Source organism: Pelodiscus sinensis, chromosome 27 (genome assembly GCF_052426305.1).
Source record: "Pelodiscus sinensis isolate ZL-2025 chromosome 27, ASM5242630v1, whole genome shotgun sequence".
NCBI lineage: Eukaryota > Metazoa > Chordata > Testudines > Trionychidae > Pelodiscus > Pelodiscus sinensis.
In genome coordinates this window covers 12166525-12183057 of record NC_143078.1, presented here as the reverse complement: position 1 = coordinate 12183057, position 16533 = coordinate 12166525, and the positions used below count along the sequence as shown (strand labels likewise).

Sequence of the window (16533 nt, the reverse complement as noted above, 5' to 3'; positions counted from 1 at the left end):
GGGTCATGTTGCAGGGGGAGCCAATGTCACTATTCATTCAATATGGCCTGAACAGAACAGGTCTCTCTGGGTTTGGGTGCTCAGCTTTAGATAACAGACTTGGCTAAATTGTCAGAGAGGCTGATATCACTAGACTCAATGGAGCTCTAGAAATCAGGACCTTGTTATTTTAAATTAGACACGTTAAAAAAAATGAAGCACCCAACATCAGAAGCCACTTAACTTCCATTTCCACTTCCCTCCCAACCTGCAATTAAATGCAGGTGGCATTTCCCATTCAGGCACTGGTACAGCTACCCATGTGTTCTGCTCAAGGAGAGGGGTCCTAACGCGATTTCCCCCCGGCACTCGATTAGTCGCTTGTGCCGCTGTTGCGTGGGGTCCTTCGCGGCAGGCCGGAAGAGACCGCCCTGCGCATGCTCTTTCCTTTCCAGCTCTTGGGCTTACTCTTACCGCCACGGTACGTCCGCGCTCCAGCTGCTTCATCTCTCTCCCATCGCCGCCATCCTGCGGCCTGGGACCCCGGCTTGGCTCTCGGCGGCGGGCGGGCACCCTGCGCCACATGTCTATGGGGATATTTCCCGGGAGGGCCCTCGGGGACTAGAGGGAGCTAGGCCCCAAGTGGGGCGGGGGCGCTTGCGGCCTAGGGCTGGATGTTATGCTGGGCCACCGGGGTATGGGGGAGAAATGAGTGCCTGGAAAGCTGCTTGTGTATTGGGTGGGTGGGAGAAGCTACGCAGTGCTCTTGGTAGGGTCGAGGGGATGGGTTGGGTAGGCTAAACTGGGAAATCCGATTTCTGCTGTCTACCTTGTAAACTGAGGCAGTGTAAACCTGCAGCCCTTGTAAATCTCCAGCCCTGCTGGTATGGAAGAGGGTCCGGCTTTCCCTGTACTGCGGGAAGGTGTGATGGAAAAGTCTTCATAGAATCAGAGCTGGGAGAGACCTCAGGTGCTCATCAAGTCCATCCTGCCCAGCCCAGAGTCATTGAGACTGGGTGGCAAGTTGTGCATGAACTGCACCAAAGTGCTGAAAAGTTATTTTCCTGTTGCTTAGTGATGGGTTTTCCATGGCTCCCATGCATGTGGGACATGTTCTTTTTTTCTCTGTATGGCCCGTGAACATAATTTTTGCAGTTAGGTGCTGTGCGAATGTTAATTAGAAAGAAGTGACCCAAAGCCAAAACATCCTTTTTGTCACTGTAGTGATGGGCAGTTATTGTTTTTATGGACCCTCTTAACTGTGAGACTATCATATGAATATACATTTACAATTTTCTAAGTAGCTTTTTATTTCAGTAGACCCTCTAATAGCTTGTTGATGCTGTTCATTATGCTGCACTAGTTTTGTACATTTGAAGCACTTAAGTATCGGGGACTTTGCTTAAAGCACTCATTAAGTACGTGTAGCTTTTATTGGCAGGGAGAGTGAATTAAAATCAGTAGAAAGTAAGTCTGGAGACAACTGAATGCATGTTTGCAATTATTCTCTTTTAGATTCTGTTTACAAATATATCTGTCATCAAAAAGGCTACTTTGCTTGCTCTTCCTAGTGCAGCATAACACAGGCTTCTGAGCAACTAATCTATGTAATCTTACATCTTGTAGCAAACTTCCATACATCTTGCCAGTTCATATGCAGCAAGGATGTTCATAATTTCCAGCTTGGTTAAAGATAGTACTTTGCTCAGTGAATTACTGAAGGTCCAGTGGACTCAAGTGATGTAAAATAAAATACATCCAGTTATTAGATCTAGTAGCACGCTAATGTATACTACAAGTTTACTACTTGTTTCTCATTCTAGATGTTGATGCCCAAGAAGAACCGAATTGCCATCTACGAACTCCTTTTTAAGGAGGGAGTGATGGTGGCCAAGAAAGATGTTCACATGCCTAAACACCCAGAGCTGGCAGACAAGAATGTACCCAACCTCCATGTAATGAAAGCCATGCAGGTGTGAAGTATTAATTTGTGGGTGTACATGGAGTTGTAAAAGCAGCTTTAATTTCTGTTTTGGGGCCTCATTGGTTTGAGCATCATCTAAGTAATGATGGCCTTACAGATGGTTCCTTCCTGGTCTGGGACCTGAGTGGTCCCAAACCACAGGGTTTGCCAGACCAAGAGATGTCAAGGCTCCCTCATGGCTGTTAGCCTTGCTGCCCTTGGCCCTGCTGAGGCTGTACTCCCCTCCTAGGGCCGGGACCACGCTCCAGTCCGTGCTCCCCAATGTGCCAGTGCTGCGCTTCCCACTGTGTTAGTCCCCAGCTGTCTCTTCTGCTATGCTGTCCATGCCTTTGCTCCCCACTGTGTCAGTCCCCACCAGCCAGGGCTGTGCTCCCAGCTGCCTCTAGCCCAGGCAGAGCTGTGTTCTCCCATTGCACCAACCTTGCTCCTGCTAGGGCTGCGCTTTCCACCACCATTTGAACCCCTTAACCTGGCCAGCTGGGGCTCTCTGGTCCAGCAATAACCATGGATATTGCTGGACCAGAGAATCCTGGATTATATAGGTTCATCATGTACTTCTCTTTAAGGAGAGAGAAAACAGCAACTCCAGTGGACTTCGCTTTTTCTTGCAGAATAATTGTTTTTGCATATTAATTTCATAAATCCTACACAAACTGTAGAAAGTTTTTATATTGTGTTGCACAAGAGTCACAGTCCTCTCTGAACTATGATTTTAGCATCATTATAGTTCAGTTTTGCATAGTGACTCTTGAATTGGTCTCATGGAGTATGAATGTGTAGTTGTCAGTGCTCCACCCTATCCCCCCCCCCCCCAAATAAACTACTACAGAGATCTGAGTGATCATGTTTGAAGAAATAATCCACTTTAAGGAACTGCAAAAAGGTTAACCACAATTTCTCTCCATAGTCACTGAAATCCCGTGGCTACGTTAAGGAACAGTTTGCTTGGAGGCACTTTTATTGGTATCTGACTAATGAGGGTATCCAATATTTGCGCGATTATCTTCATCTACCCCCTGAGATTGTGCCTGCCACACTGCGCCGTAGCCGCCCTGAGACTGGCAGACCGCGGCCTAAAGGTAAGCACTGGTTAATAGAAGTAACTTCCAGGGGACTGTTGGATGGGTGATATGGGAAGGAGGGAAGAATGGTGTAAATTAAAGTTGAGGTTGCTGGATTGCACAGTTATGGTGGATAATCAGCTTAACATGAGCTAGTGCCATGTGTTGACCAAAAGGGCAAATGCGATCTTTGGTGAGTAGGAAGGTTCTCCGTTTCAGGTGTCTGCAGATCAAAAAGGAAGTTGAAAAATTTGAGAGTCACCATGAGAATGAGAACTAATGAAAGTATCAAGGAAATAAATATATAGTTTTAAAGCTACAGAGGCAGCAGTGTGGGCGCAGGGGGGGCAAACTCCCCAGGAGCCGGCTGTTAAGACGGCTTCCCTTGTGTACTGGGAGCCTGTGTGTAACTGTGAACATTAACTGATGAGCCAAGGCTCATGGGTTACTTTCACATCCCTATTATGTACTGTGCTGCATGCTAGCTGATGGCCTGCCACCTCATTTTCTTAGGTATTAGTGTTTAATTGAACAGTATGAATGTCTTGCAAATTTCTTTGGGTGTGAACAGATGCTATTGTGTGTCTGTAGAAAAAGTTTATACTCCCGAAAATAGCTTTTAGGTTTTGTTTGTAACACTAAAGACTATGAAAACTGAAGGTGAATAAGTTGTTTTATTGTTGCTTATTTGCTTCCTAACCTTGTGCTCAACACAAAATGTGTGAGGGTTTGTACCTGTAACCTTTCTATGTTATCCAGAGAGACAGTAGCACCTTTTGAGCTAGGGTTGTAAAATCTTGTAATTGGGTAACAGATTAAAGAGCAGTGGGGCACTCCAGCCCAGCTGGAGCAGCCCCTGCCCTTCAACAAGCCTATTTCTACTATGGACATGGGCTGCTCAGGAAGGACAAAGCAGCCCCTGTTTGCACCAGGCAGAGAGCTGCTCCAGCAGTTAACCAGAACCGGTAAGCATCACCTCAACGGGAGATGCTTACCGGTTAACCTTTCACACCCCTACTTTGAGCAAATGGTTTAATTTCCATTTCCAGGAAAATACCTTCACCAGTATTGCGAGGTTTGAATGTATTTAATGCCACTTGATGCTGGGTCTGTAAGGTCCCCAGTTTGTCTTTGTCCTTCCTGTGAGGTGCCGGACTATACAGAAGAGCTTGTAAGTGTGAGAAATTAGCAGGCTAAAATTTTCTTTGAAGCTTCTCTGCTGATAGCTATTGCCTTATTTATCTCAGTGTGTATAGCACAGAAGTCTTAAACCCTATCCACTGTACAGCTCAAATGATGCTTCAGGGGGTAGCAGAGTTAAGTTTGTACAGGATAAACTTAAAAAAATGACACAGTCTGGTAGCACTTTAAAGACTAACAAAACATGTAGATGGTCATCTGAAGAAGTGGGCTGTGCCCAAAAAAGCTTATACCACCATCTAAATGTTTTGTTAGTCTTTAAAGTGCTACCAGACTATATATTTTTTTTAAGTTTAGCTTAAATGATGTTAACTAAGACACTGATAGAGCTAGACCTATTGTCCAGTTGCAATAACTAATGTGATTGACTTTTTTTTTGTTCAAGGCAAATGATATTTTAAAGTGTGTGAATTATATTCTCAAGTACTGTTTACGGGTAGTCAGTTAAATGGTTACCCAGTAACCAGAAGCAGCCCCCCTGTCCATGGTTGGTTAGTGAAGGGGTGAACCCGTCCCTTCTGCAACGGCCCCACCCCGTCCCCACCATAGCCAAGCTACTTCCCCACACCCACCCTTGCAGGGAAGCAAGCCATGCGCGCATGTGACCCCCGACCGCCACCCTAACTGAGGGGAGGAGAGTGCATGGGTGCAGCCCCAGCCTCCCTGGACCTATCTACATTAAGCATTCTGGGGGTGGAGTGTGGATGGTGCCAGGTTAGTGGCTTGGGAAGACAATGCCTTCCCCTGCCCATAGCCTGGCAGGAGTGTGGGGAGGAACAACTAGGCTGGAGGAACCCATATAATTGGATAAATGTAGTATTAGCAGTGTGTTTACCTGTTTAACCAATGAAACAGGATTTTACATCCCTAGTACTGTTGTGTAGATTATGGCATTTCAAGTTTTTGTAAGCTTATTAGGCATGTAATAATGTTTGACTGCAAGCTTCAGGGTAGACCGGCACTGCATTTCTTAGTGCCCAGAGCTTTGTCAAGACCAGAACTACCCAACAGACAGCTCTCTTTGCTCAGGGGAATGAGAGGAAGTGGGTGTAGCTGAACTCTGGTTCAACAACTGTGTCCCATAGATTTATCATTTGGGGGGAGGGGTAGCTCAGTGGTTTGCACATTGGCCTGCTAAACCCAGGGTTGTGAGTTCAGTCCTTGAGAGGGGTCATTTAGGAATCTGGGGCAAATCTGTCAGGGATGGTACTTAGTCCTGCCATGAGGGCAGGGGACTGGACTTGATGACCTCTCAAGGTCCCTTCCAGTTCTATATGAGAGGTATATCTCCATATAAAAATAAAATCATAGGAAAGTATCCTATGGCAAAAGCATTTTGAAAACTCTGACCTCTCACCCCACAGCAAATGGAGTGAGCAGGAGCTAGTGCTGGGGGGAACTGGCTTAAAAGCTGGTTTTCTCCCCAGCACCATCTCTGTAGGAGGTAGCAGGGACCAGGCGCAAGCTGGGAATCAACTGTCCCGGCTCGCACTGGGTACCCCCACTGCACTTCAGCCTTTTAAATATATTAAGAGTAAATGGAAATTCCATTGACTAGTTGATTACGCTAAATTTAACATCCCTAGGTGTAGGACAGTGACCCTCAACCAGTGGTACATGTACCCTGGGGAATAAACAGTCCTTCTAGGGTCGTGGTCACCCACCCGTCAATTGTGATCAACTGGTCGATCACGAGGTGTTTGGGCACCCCCATCCTCCCATTTTTTTCCCCCACCCCCGAGAAGCCCCACTATCTACCTCCAGTGTAGTGCCGGCTTCCTGCAGGGTGGACAGAAGTCCTGTCTGAAGCCCGCGTCACTTCCGGGGGTTTTGGAAGTGCGTGAGCTGCTCCTTTCCCACAGCTCTGTTGCGTGCTGAGGGAGGGGGCGTCAGCCCTAGAGGAGGTCCCTGCGCCGCCGGCGCCAGAGGGGTGAGCTGAGCGCAGGGGTTTCCCTGTGTCGCGGGAGCGGGGGTCAGCCCCGGGGTTTGGCCCAGGTCAGGCATCCATGGGGGTTTCGCTGCGCTACGCGAGGGGGGATTTGGCCCTGGGGTAGGGGTCCGCGGGAGAGGGGCTTTGGCCCCGCCACAGGAGAGGGGCCCGTGGGGGTTTGGCCCTGCCATGGGAAAGGGGGTTTGGCCCTAGGGCAGGCGCCTGCGGAGGTTTGGCTGCGCTGTGGGAGGCATGTGCCGACATCCCTCGGGGGGGGGGGAGAGGGGGTGGAGAATCCTGGGAGGAGGCACTAGCAGGGGACTCTCTGCCCCCACTCGCATCTGTCCCCTCTCCCCAGCCTCCTGTTCCATCTCCCCACTCCCCGGCCTCAGAAACCTGTCCCCACTGGCACCCTGTCCAAACAGGTTCCCTGCCCTTCTCAGAAATAAAGATAATGCAGAAACTTTTTGTGTTTGACATAGTATTTTATTTGAAAAGGAAGCCTGGCCAACAAACCCCCAATGGGGGCCACGCCCCCATCTGGCCAGAGCATCATGACACTCCTGCACTCCCCTTTCCCCAGACCCTAGATCTCAGCCTGTCATACACTGGAACCCCCCTGCCCTGAGCTCCGCACATACCCCAACCCAAATTCCTAAACCCTCACATCCAGAAGTCTGTGGCTTACTTAGTACCCTAACCCTACATCTGACCCCAACACTGCCCGGCCTGGAACTCCCTCCCTAAGCCAGCGTTCCCTTATCCACTTCCTCCTGCATCCAGATTTCCTCCCGGAGCTTGCACCTTGCATCCCTTCCCACACCCAAATCCCTCATTCCTACCCCGGAGCCTACACATCCTGTCTCAACCCAGCGAGGGTACGTCTAGACTGCAGGAGTTTTTCAGGATTCCGGAGATACCCCAGAAAAACGCTTCTGCATCCAGGGATGCATTTGTTCTTCCACTTCTTTTAGTGGAAGAGCAAGCATGATCTTTTGGTCACCCCTATATTCCTCTTTCCACGAGGAATAAGGGCGCTTCCAAAAGAAGGGTTTTTTCTGACATTTGGTCAAGACTAGACAGGCCAAATGTTGGAAAAACTTCTTCGTACAGAAGAATTGGGGGGGGGGGGGGGAAGCAGCATGGCGAGAAGGAGAACAGAGAGGGCAGGTCTTCAAAGAAGGGGCGGGGCGGTAGATCTTGGCTTGTTCTGTCATTTAAAAAGTGATCTTGGGTGTAAAGGTTGGAGACCACTGTTCTAGGGAGTACATCAACCCATCTAGATATGTCTAGTTTTACAACAAGCTACATAAAAAAACACCTGTGAAATCAGTACAAACTAAAGTTTTATACAGTGGCTTGTTTATACTGCTCTATATACTATACACTGAAATTTAAATGCAGTATTCATATTCCGGGCAAATTAGTCGAAACAATAGTAAAGAATATGTTCTTCTACATGCTTCACAATATTAATTTGTTGGACAAAAGTCAACATGGTTTCTGTAAAGGGAAATCCTGTCTTACTAATCTATTAGAGTTCTTTGAAGGGGTTAACAAACATGCGGACAAGGGGGATCCAGTAGATATAGTATACTTGGATTTTCAGAAAGCCTTTGACAAGGTCCCTCACCAAAGGCTCTTGTGTAAATTACATGGCCATGGGATAAGAGGGAAGGTCCTTTCTTGGATTGAGAACTGGTTAAAAGACAGGAAACAAAGGGTAGGAATAAATGGTAAATTTTCAGATTGGAGAGGGGTAACTAGTGGTGTACCCCAAGGGTCAGTCCTGGGACCAATCCTTTTCAACTTATTCATAAATGATCTGGAGAAAGGGGTAAGCAGTGAGGTAGTAAAGTTTGCAGATGATACCAAACTGTTTAGGATAGTCAAGACAGAAGCAGACTGTGAGGGACTCCAAGAAGATCTCACCAAACTGAGTGATTGGGCAACAAAATGGCTAATTTGGCTATGACAAATCAGGAAAGAGATCTTGGAGTTACTGTGGACAGTTCTCTGAAAACTTCCACACAGAGTGCAGCGGCGGTCAAAAAGGCAAATAGGATGCTAGGAATTATTAGGAAAGGGATAGAAAATAAGACGCAGAACATGTTACTGCCCCTGTATAAAACTATGGTACGCCCACATCTTGAATACTGTGTACAGATGTGGTCTCCTCACCTCAAAAAAGATATTTTGGCCTTGGAAAGGGTTCAGAAAAGGGCAACTAAAATGATTAGGGGTTTGGAACGGGTCCCGTATGAGGAGAGGCTAAAGAGACTGGGACTTATCAGTTTAGAAAAGAGGAGACTGAGGGGGGGATGATAGAGGTCTATAAAATCATGAGTGGTGTGGAGAGGGTGAATAAAGAAAAGTTATTTATTAGTTCCCATAATAGAAGAACTAGAGGACACCAAATGAAATTAATGGGTAGCAGGTTTAAAACTAATAAAAGGAAGTTCTTCTTCACACAGCGTGTTGTCCACCTGTGGAACTCCTTGCCAGAGGAGGCGGTGAAGGCTAGGACTATAATAGAGTTTAAAGAGAAGCTGGATAAATTCATGGAGGTTAGGTCCATAAAAGGCCATTCGCCAGGGGATAAAATGGTGTCCTTGGCCTCTGTTTGTCAGAGGCTGGAGAGGGATGGCAGGAGACAAATCGCTTGATCATTGTCTTCGGTCCACCCTCTCTGGGACACCTGGTGCTGGCCACTGTCGGTAGACAGGATACTGGGCTAGATGAACCTTTGGTCTGACCCAGTACGGCCGTTCTTATGTTCCAATAGATTTATATGGCTAAAAATGAGCAAGTAAGAAATTTTGAAGTGAGATGACATTTGCGGGTACAGAAGACAAATTGTTTTAGAAAGGGGTACAACAGTGTGGAAGGATTGTGTGTCACTGGCATAGATATTCATCTTTCAGGACTGACAGTAGGGTTTTCCCAGAGTTTCAAAGACTGGCAAATAGGGATGTAAAAAAATTGTGTAACCCCTAAAAATCCTAGTGCTTACACATGCTGCAGGCTCTGCACTATCACTCTTATAGCGCCGAGCCCAGAGCACAGGGTGATAGCCTGCTCCCCAGAAGCGGAGAGATGGTTTGTAACCATAATGGGAACCTTTTACATTCCTACTAGCAAGTTAACCAGGCTTCAATTTGAGCTCTGCCTCTTCCCTGGAAGCATCTGCTCACCTTTAATTTGAATTGAGCTTAATTTCTTGTAATATTAATAGACCATCTTTTCTTAGGCTTACTAATGTATGCAGTTTTAAAGATATAAGATGGTTTTTTTTGCTCAAAGGTAAATATTTGGGGCTGAGAGAATTCTGTACATCTGGGATTTTGGGTAAAAATGTGCATTTGTCTGGCATTATAATCACAATATTGATGTGTTATTTATATCTTAACCTTCAACTTTAGTCCAGCCCAGTGTGGTTGAAAGTATGTTGTAAATTCAGAATTGGTAACATAACTTAGCTGTATTTGCATTGGTCTGACTTGGCAAGCAAATAGTTATGACTTTTGTAATTGTAGAAGGGATCTGTTAGATCAGATTTCTGTTTAGATTTGTATTGTTCAAACTAGGGATGTTAGAAATAGTTTCAATAATTGCATAACCACTAAAATTGTTCGTGGTTACACATGGGGTAGGGGTTTCTGATCCACAGAAAAAAATCATTTGGGGCCCACACACAAGTGAGAAGTGGGACTCAGACTAGTAGATTTTGTGTGCTCTGGCCCCATGAAAAGGGCAGGGGCCTGGATCACCAGCACAGGTTCCTCAATGCTGGGAAGGAAGCCCAGATATTTGGGAGTCAGATCCAGGCAAGCCGGTGGCTGCGTCTGGCCCTTGGGCCTTAGGTTCTCCACCTCTGGGTTATACAATTACTCGGTGCCCCTGTTCTCCCACAGGTGTGAGCCGACATCCAGTGTGCTCCCAGCCCTACTCCAGGGGAGCCCCCTGGAACTCCATGCTGCTGCCTCTATATCAGACAGCAGGGCAGCAGGCAAGAGCCGGAATTTTAAACCAGTTGCCCACATGGACCTGATCCTGCCTGCCGCCTCATGCTGCTGCCTCTGTATCAGATACAGAGGCAGCAGTGTGGTGTGGCAGGCAGCTCCCCTACGTGCTTTTCATTAAACTCAGACTGGAGCTGAGCCAGCCTGCTGATCTAAGTTTTAAATGCAGAGCCATGGGGAGGAGGGTTGTTAAAGTTAACCAGTACGGATAAGCAACTGCTAACCAGCTAGCAGCTACTTGGTTGGCAGTCCTAGTTCAAACACTATTGATGTGGTCTTTAACAGTGGCTCTCAAGTAGGGGTATGCAAAGGTCTTTCAAGGGGTAAACCAGCTCATCAAGGGTACCTCTGCACAGTCTTGCGTAGCTTGAAATAAGCTACGCAAATTGTGGGTAGGTGTGGGCTGCTCCCAAGTAGTGAGTCACTGTACCTGGTAAACATCACCCATTAAGGGTGGTGCTTACTGGTAACTGCTTAACACAGGACCCATTAACATCCCCAATTCATACAGACAATTACTTGTTCATACTGCTCCCTCTATGATAAACTGAAATGTAAGCAAAAAAATTATATTTTTGTTGACTTCTAGTTATGGTAACAATGAGAGTGTTTATCTGAAGGTTGGTGGGTTTTTTTTGTTTTTGTGGTTTTTTTTGGTAAGCATTTGAGGTGAAACTTGGGTTATGCAAGACAGATCAGGGTCTGAAAGGCTTAGGGATGTAAAGACAGGATTAAAAATACAGCCAAGTGACCACTAAGAATTATAGAGATTACACATGCTGTGGGCTCTACAATATAAAGCTTAAATAAGCTTTATACTGCAGAGTCCCAGCAAAGCTGGGAGTGGGGTCAGCAGCCAGCATGTAACCTGCTTCAGCCCTTACTGGTGAACTGGTAAGCCTCACCCTTAATACATCTTTTACATCCCTAGAAAATAATATGGTAGTCAAGAAAGGGGAGTCGTGCTGGTCTGTAAGAATGTCTAGTAGTGTATCTGATAGAGAACTGTATTTATAACTTAGCTGCCTGCATTTGTGGCCCAAAGAGGTCACAAATTTGCTCAGGCAAATATGTCTCTTTAATCCTGTATTGAAGCATAATTGTACCGTGACGTGTAGCATAATTGAGGCTTCTTTAGATCGGATTCCTTGGATTGAGAATGCTGTTCTAACTTGCAGGTCTGGAAGGTGAACGCCCTGCTCGTCTTACTCGGGGAGAGGCTGACAGAGATACCTACAGGCGCAGTACCGCTCCACGTAAGTACCCTGTCTAGTGCAAGAATGAGTTAACCAGGCTGAACTTGTCATTTGTGCCGTTTAAATCTCTTTTCAAGACATTTCTTCAGTGTTTAGATGTGTAACGTGATAACTTTTGTGATGAATGTCTGTGGCCTCAAGCCTCCATTTCCCTGGCGATTCTAGGGTCTGTTGATCAAGTCGTTTCTGCTACACTGCAGTTACGCTTACATGTCACGCTCCCATGTGGCATAATGTTTGCAATTGTCTGGGTTTAAAAAAAAAAGGTCACTGCAAAAGTGCCTATGGTGTGCACATCACAAGGTATTAAACATTTGACATTGCTAAAGATGGTATATCCTGAATAAGAATTTGTCATCCACACCAGGCAGTGGATTCTCTCTGCTTTCTGATTTTCTAAAAAAGCCTTTTCTTCTTTCTAGCTGGTTCTGACAAAAAAGCTGAGGCTGGGGCTGGAGCAGCTACTGAATTCCAATTTGTAAGTGTCTGTATTTGAGCAATGTGTAGTGGGGTGGTTTGTTTGTGTTTTTTAGTTCCTTATGTTAATGCTTTAGGAAAGCTTTTACTCAAGCAGTTCCTGGAAGAGATGGTATTTTTTTCACATCATTCATTCACCACCTTGCTGTTGGAACAGTATAAGGTGCTCCCTGTAGATGGAGTTCCTTTTGAGCCTGTAGTTACACCACCTGGCCTACTGTCATATAAAACTTCACGTGTTAAATAGCATTGGTTGAGATAATTGACTGACCAGCGCTTGTGTGTCCTTAGAAGACCTTCTGAGGTGATACTAATTTTTGGATTAGTACTGGGTAGGGAGCCCCCAGTGTTCCTAATCTTTCAAGTGAAAGCAAACTACAAAAACCATGATCATCTGTAATTTAATTCTTTGGCAGCCTTTTGGAAAAATCATAACCTCAGTGATGTGGTCACATAATTCAAGTTGCAATTGGGTTCTGTCAAGCTAAATTTTCTTTGTTTTCAACTTGATATGTTATCTTTCCCATCTGTCTTAAATGTGTTACTGTATGTAACGCTTAATGCCTCTCATTTGAGGTGTTAAATTTCTTAAGCAAATCAATGTCTATATCCCTTACCTCATGTCAAAAGAGAGATGGAGGCTTAATATTTGTGGGATTTCTGATGAAAGGGTTGCTTCACACGTCTATAGAGTATTAGTTTTGAGTAGACTAGCTTGGAGGTGATACATCAGTGTGATCCGCAACTATTTACCATTGTGGGCTGCACCCACACCATATATACACTGTATGGCCCTGAGGATTTCACATGGACTGCAGCTATGTGCTAATTGGGTTTCTAGTGGGCCGCAGATTGAGAACCACTGCATTAGGCTAACAGTGGAGAAGTGATAAATTTAAAAAACAAAAACTGGTCTGGTAGCACTGTATAGACTAACAAAGCATATAGATGGCATCATGAGCTTTCGTGGGCATAGCCCACTTCTTCAGATGACAGGAGTTTTGAGTTTAGAATGTGCAGACCCAAAATAAATAGGTGTGAAAGAAGAGGGGGAAAAGGGCGGGGGGAGGAGGGGAGGGCAGGATTGAATTCCTAGCTTAGTCATGTTTTGGATCAGTATGGTGAGGCCAAGAGCTGTGCTTTTGACAAGTGCGAGTTCCACCTTGCTCTCAGTGCATACGGTAATTAACTTCAGAAATGAATCTTTAAGTCTTTGTTTGCTGAACTTGATCAATAGTAGCATGCAAAATGAATGGATCTCCTTATGATTAAAGCATACAATTCCACATCATGGGAAGAAATGATGCAGTGTATTTGGAATGTACTTAATATTTGGTTTGGAAGTGATGTGCTACTTTCAATTGCTGATATGACCAAACTTCTAATGCTGTCTTTTTTTTTTTTTTTTTTTTTTTTTTTTTTTTTTCTTAACAGAGAGGTGGATTTGGTCGTGGACGTGGTCAGCCTCCTCAGTAGAATTCTCTGGTCATGTTTTTGTGTATAATAAAATAGGTGAAAATCTTCTGTGTATCATTTCAATGTGTGGAAGCTAATATTGGAGAAAGGCGGAGCAGCCTCTCATACTATTAAGCCTTCTGGTATGACAGAGTTGAAAATAATCCAGATTACAAAGTGGGTTCTGGAGAGTAAACAAGGTCCTAGGAAATCAGTCTGACTTCGCAGCAGTGATAGGAGAGGAGATTACTGCTGCAGGATTTTGGTAGTGAGGTTGATGGATCTTTTCGGAGGAGAACATGGGGTTTTGGGTTCTCTGGTGGCTTGTAAGGACTGCTGGTACCCTCTGTGCTTCCAGTAAGGGGGTGTCCACAGTAGATTTCTGGTAAATATTATGGGGCCTCTCTTTTAATAAGGCAGTATGGAGGTTTGAGTCCTCTTCAGAGCTTAATCTTGTATTACGGGCAGGGCTCGATCGTGGCAAAAACCACTCGCCAGTCCCGTACTGTGCATGCGCGAACTGCCAGTGAATGAGGCGACCAGCTGAAATCTACTTGCCACAGGCAAGTAGATAAGTGGATTTGTTGAGCCCTGATTATGGGTAATGTGAGGTTGAAGCAGCTGAAGTATACTGAGTCCTGAAAGATTCCTGTGGTGTGACACTGAAGTAATTTGACCACACCCCATCGCCTTAGAAAGGTTAGAGCAGTGTTTCTCAAACTGCTCCACGGAGCCTGAGACAACACAAGGGGCTCCGTGAGGTTGACAAACTGGAAACGTCGATAGGTACAACACACACAATCAGTGGACTGCTAGGGCACCGCATAAATTTTTATGCATGTAAAGGGCTCCAGAGCCCAAAATGTTTGAGAACCGCTGGGTTAGAGGACCCAGCCCTTCATAACAACTGACACATCTTTTGCTTCTGTGGCAAGAACTCTGCATCAGCTTGTATTGCAAGCCAAACCTTTCAGGAAATTCTCCTGCAAGACAATAGGGAGCAGCTATTGATCTTCCATATCTTAAAGTACAAAGTTCTCATAAGATCAATGTATTCTTTACTGTCTGTAGGTAATCATTTACTGTAAAACAGTATAGTCTATGGTCTCTGATGTTTAGCAAAACATAGGGGAAAATAGAGCTGTCTTCCTTTTGATATGGGGGCAGGATGACAAACAACCATTTCTCCAATGTAGTGTTGTTTATGCACACATGATCTGTTTGTAACTAAAAACGGACATGAAGTAATTAAGCAATCTGAATTGGCTGCCTTGCTATAGATGTGTACTCTGTCGAGTATAATCAGATTCTGTAGCAAAAGGTGTGGGTTCTGTGACAGTCCTGTGCTGCAAACTGAAAAATTCCTTAGATAGAGGCTTTTATTAAAACATACGCATGACCCACAATCACTACATTATTTCTTGTGTTCAGAATATTGGAACAGTAAACAAATGAACTTGCAGCATGCTGTATAACTTTGTGTTGCAAACAACCATTATGAAAGGCAAGTTTTTTTTGGGGGGGGGGGGGCTATGATCAACCAACTGGAGTCATCAACAGTCATGAACTCCTACTTGCAGGTGAATCAAACACTTGTAAAGAAGTGAAGCTGCCTGAACAGTGGGGAGCGGGGAAGAAAGCTGACTTCCTGTGTGTGTGTTTTGTTTTTGTAGGTGTGTTTTTTTTTTTTTAAAGCGGTGCTTACCTGTCTCAGCCCAAGAACACTTGAAAGTCTTTTCAAAGGAAACTCATTTGCTATCTTTTAGATTTGATGAATCTGGTGGTTTGAATCTCCATTGTTGGCTTGGATGGGCCTGTTTGCAATATGTGATCACACCAGTAGATGTCATCCTAATGCAAATTATATGATAGTTATGAGACTGCTAACCTGAATGGTGACAGAGATGCAGCGGTGTTAGTCTGGTGTAGCTGAAACAAAAGGATCTGAGGAAGTGGGTCTGGCCCACGAAAGCTCATCACCTAATAAACCATCTTGTTAGTCTTTAAAGTTCTGTCTTTTGTTTCAGCTAACCTGAATGGTTACACTGCAAAAGTAGACACAAATTAATCCCAATAAACACCCCAGTGATGAAGGTAATTCATTATTTTTAGAGATGGGAGAGTAAAATGAAAGGAAGGTGGTTTTTTTTTTTTTTTTTTTAAACTACAGAGTATTGGTGTATTAGGTGGTCGTCTTTACTTGGGGAAGTTTAATTCTAATGCAGCCATCTCTAATTTTCATCTTTTTTACATCAAGAATTCCAGTTTAACTGAAGTCTGTAGATTATAATGTAGCCGAATTACCACAATTAAATTACAGTTTAAGTATGGATATCCTAACCACTGGATCTAATGGTACACTTTATAGCCTAGATACCTGCCACGCAAGCAAACATTTCCAGTCATTATAGTTGCATTTGATCTTTCCTTGTTTCTAGCTAATCACTGTTGCACAATGAATTATGTGGGTTAGTATTTCTGGACTGTTTACTTGATGCTATGTAACTGCTGTGATTCCTGTTTTTTTTTCCCTCTAAGTAGGTAACAGGCATAGTTATTGTCTACCTTTTTTTGTCCTGCAAGACTCCACTTCCCAGGGTAACACATAGCAATAGATACATTCACTTGCTGCTGGCTCTTATCAACTTTCTGCTATGCTCTACATAGATGGAGGCATCATAATCTCATTATCTGTAGACTTGCTGGATAGGTGCATGTGCTTATTTAACTGACTTGTCAATTTCCATATTTTTTGCCTGTTAACATAATATGTTTTGCTTCATCTACACACATACTACTTGCACTAACAGGAGATGCTGATATATGGAATAAGTGCTTTCTAGATAAATACTCCATCAGAGATGCATCTTTGGTCTTTTCAGCACTAGCTTTTTGTCTGTTTCATTAGCTGCCTGTGACACTTAATTGCATGTGAACTCATTTGGAGGAATTCTAATCCAGTGGTTCTCAAATTTCATTGCAGCTCCCTCCTAACACAAGAAAAATTGCTACGTGACCTTGAGTGGGGCTGAAGCCAGAGCCTGAGGTCTTCAGCTCAGCAGGGCAAAGCTCAGGCCCTAGCTTCAGTCTCAGGTACCAGAATGTCTGATGCTGGCCCTAGCAACCCTGTTATAACAGGGTCAGACTTATGACCCACAGTGTGAGAAGC

General features: G+C 44.7%; 1 protein-coding gene across 1 annotated transcript; it reads left to right on the top strand.

Annotated features, from left to right (window-relative positions):
- Window positions 1-302: 302 nt before the first annotated feature.
- Window positions 303-13430, top strand: RPS10 (ribosomal protein S10). The gene is made up of 6 exons (XM_006115637.5): window positions 303-460; window positions 1803-1952; window positions 2871-3042; window positions 11355-11432; window positions 11855-11910; window positions 13344-13430. Exons 2-6 carry the CDS (start codon window positions 1803-1805, stop codon window positions 13383-13385), a joined length of 498 nt encoding a protein of 165 aa, XP_006115699.1. The 5' UTR covers window positions 303-460; the 3' UTR covers window positions 13386-13430.
- The last annotated feature ends 3103 nt before the right edge of the window (window positions 13431-16533 follow it).

Bases quoted from the DNA above. Each gene is read 5' to 3' on its own strand.
- RPS10 (XM_006115637.5), top strand. From the start codon at position 1,803: ATGTTGATGCCCAAGAAGAACCGAATTGCCATCTACGAACTCCTTTTT. The intron at 1,953-2,870 runs GTGTGAAGTATT...TTCTCTCCATAG, and splicing joins ATGTAATGAAAGCCATGCAG to TCACTGAAATCCCGTGGCTA. The intron at 3,043-11,354 runs GTAAGCACTGGT...TCTAACTTGCAG, and splicing joins TGGCAGACCGCGGCCTAAAG to GTCTGGAAGGTGAACGCCCT.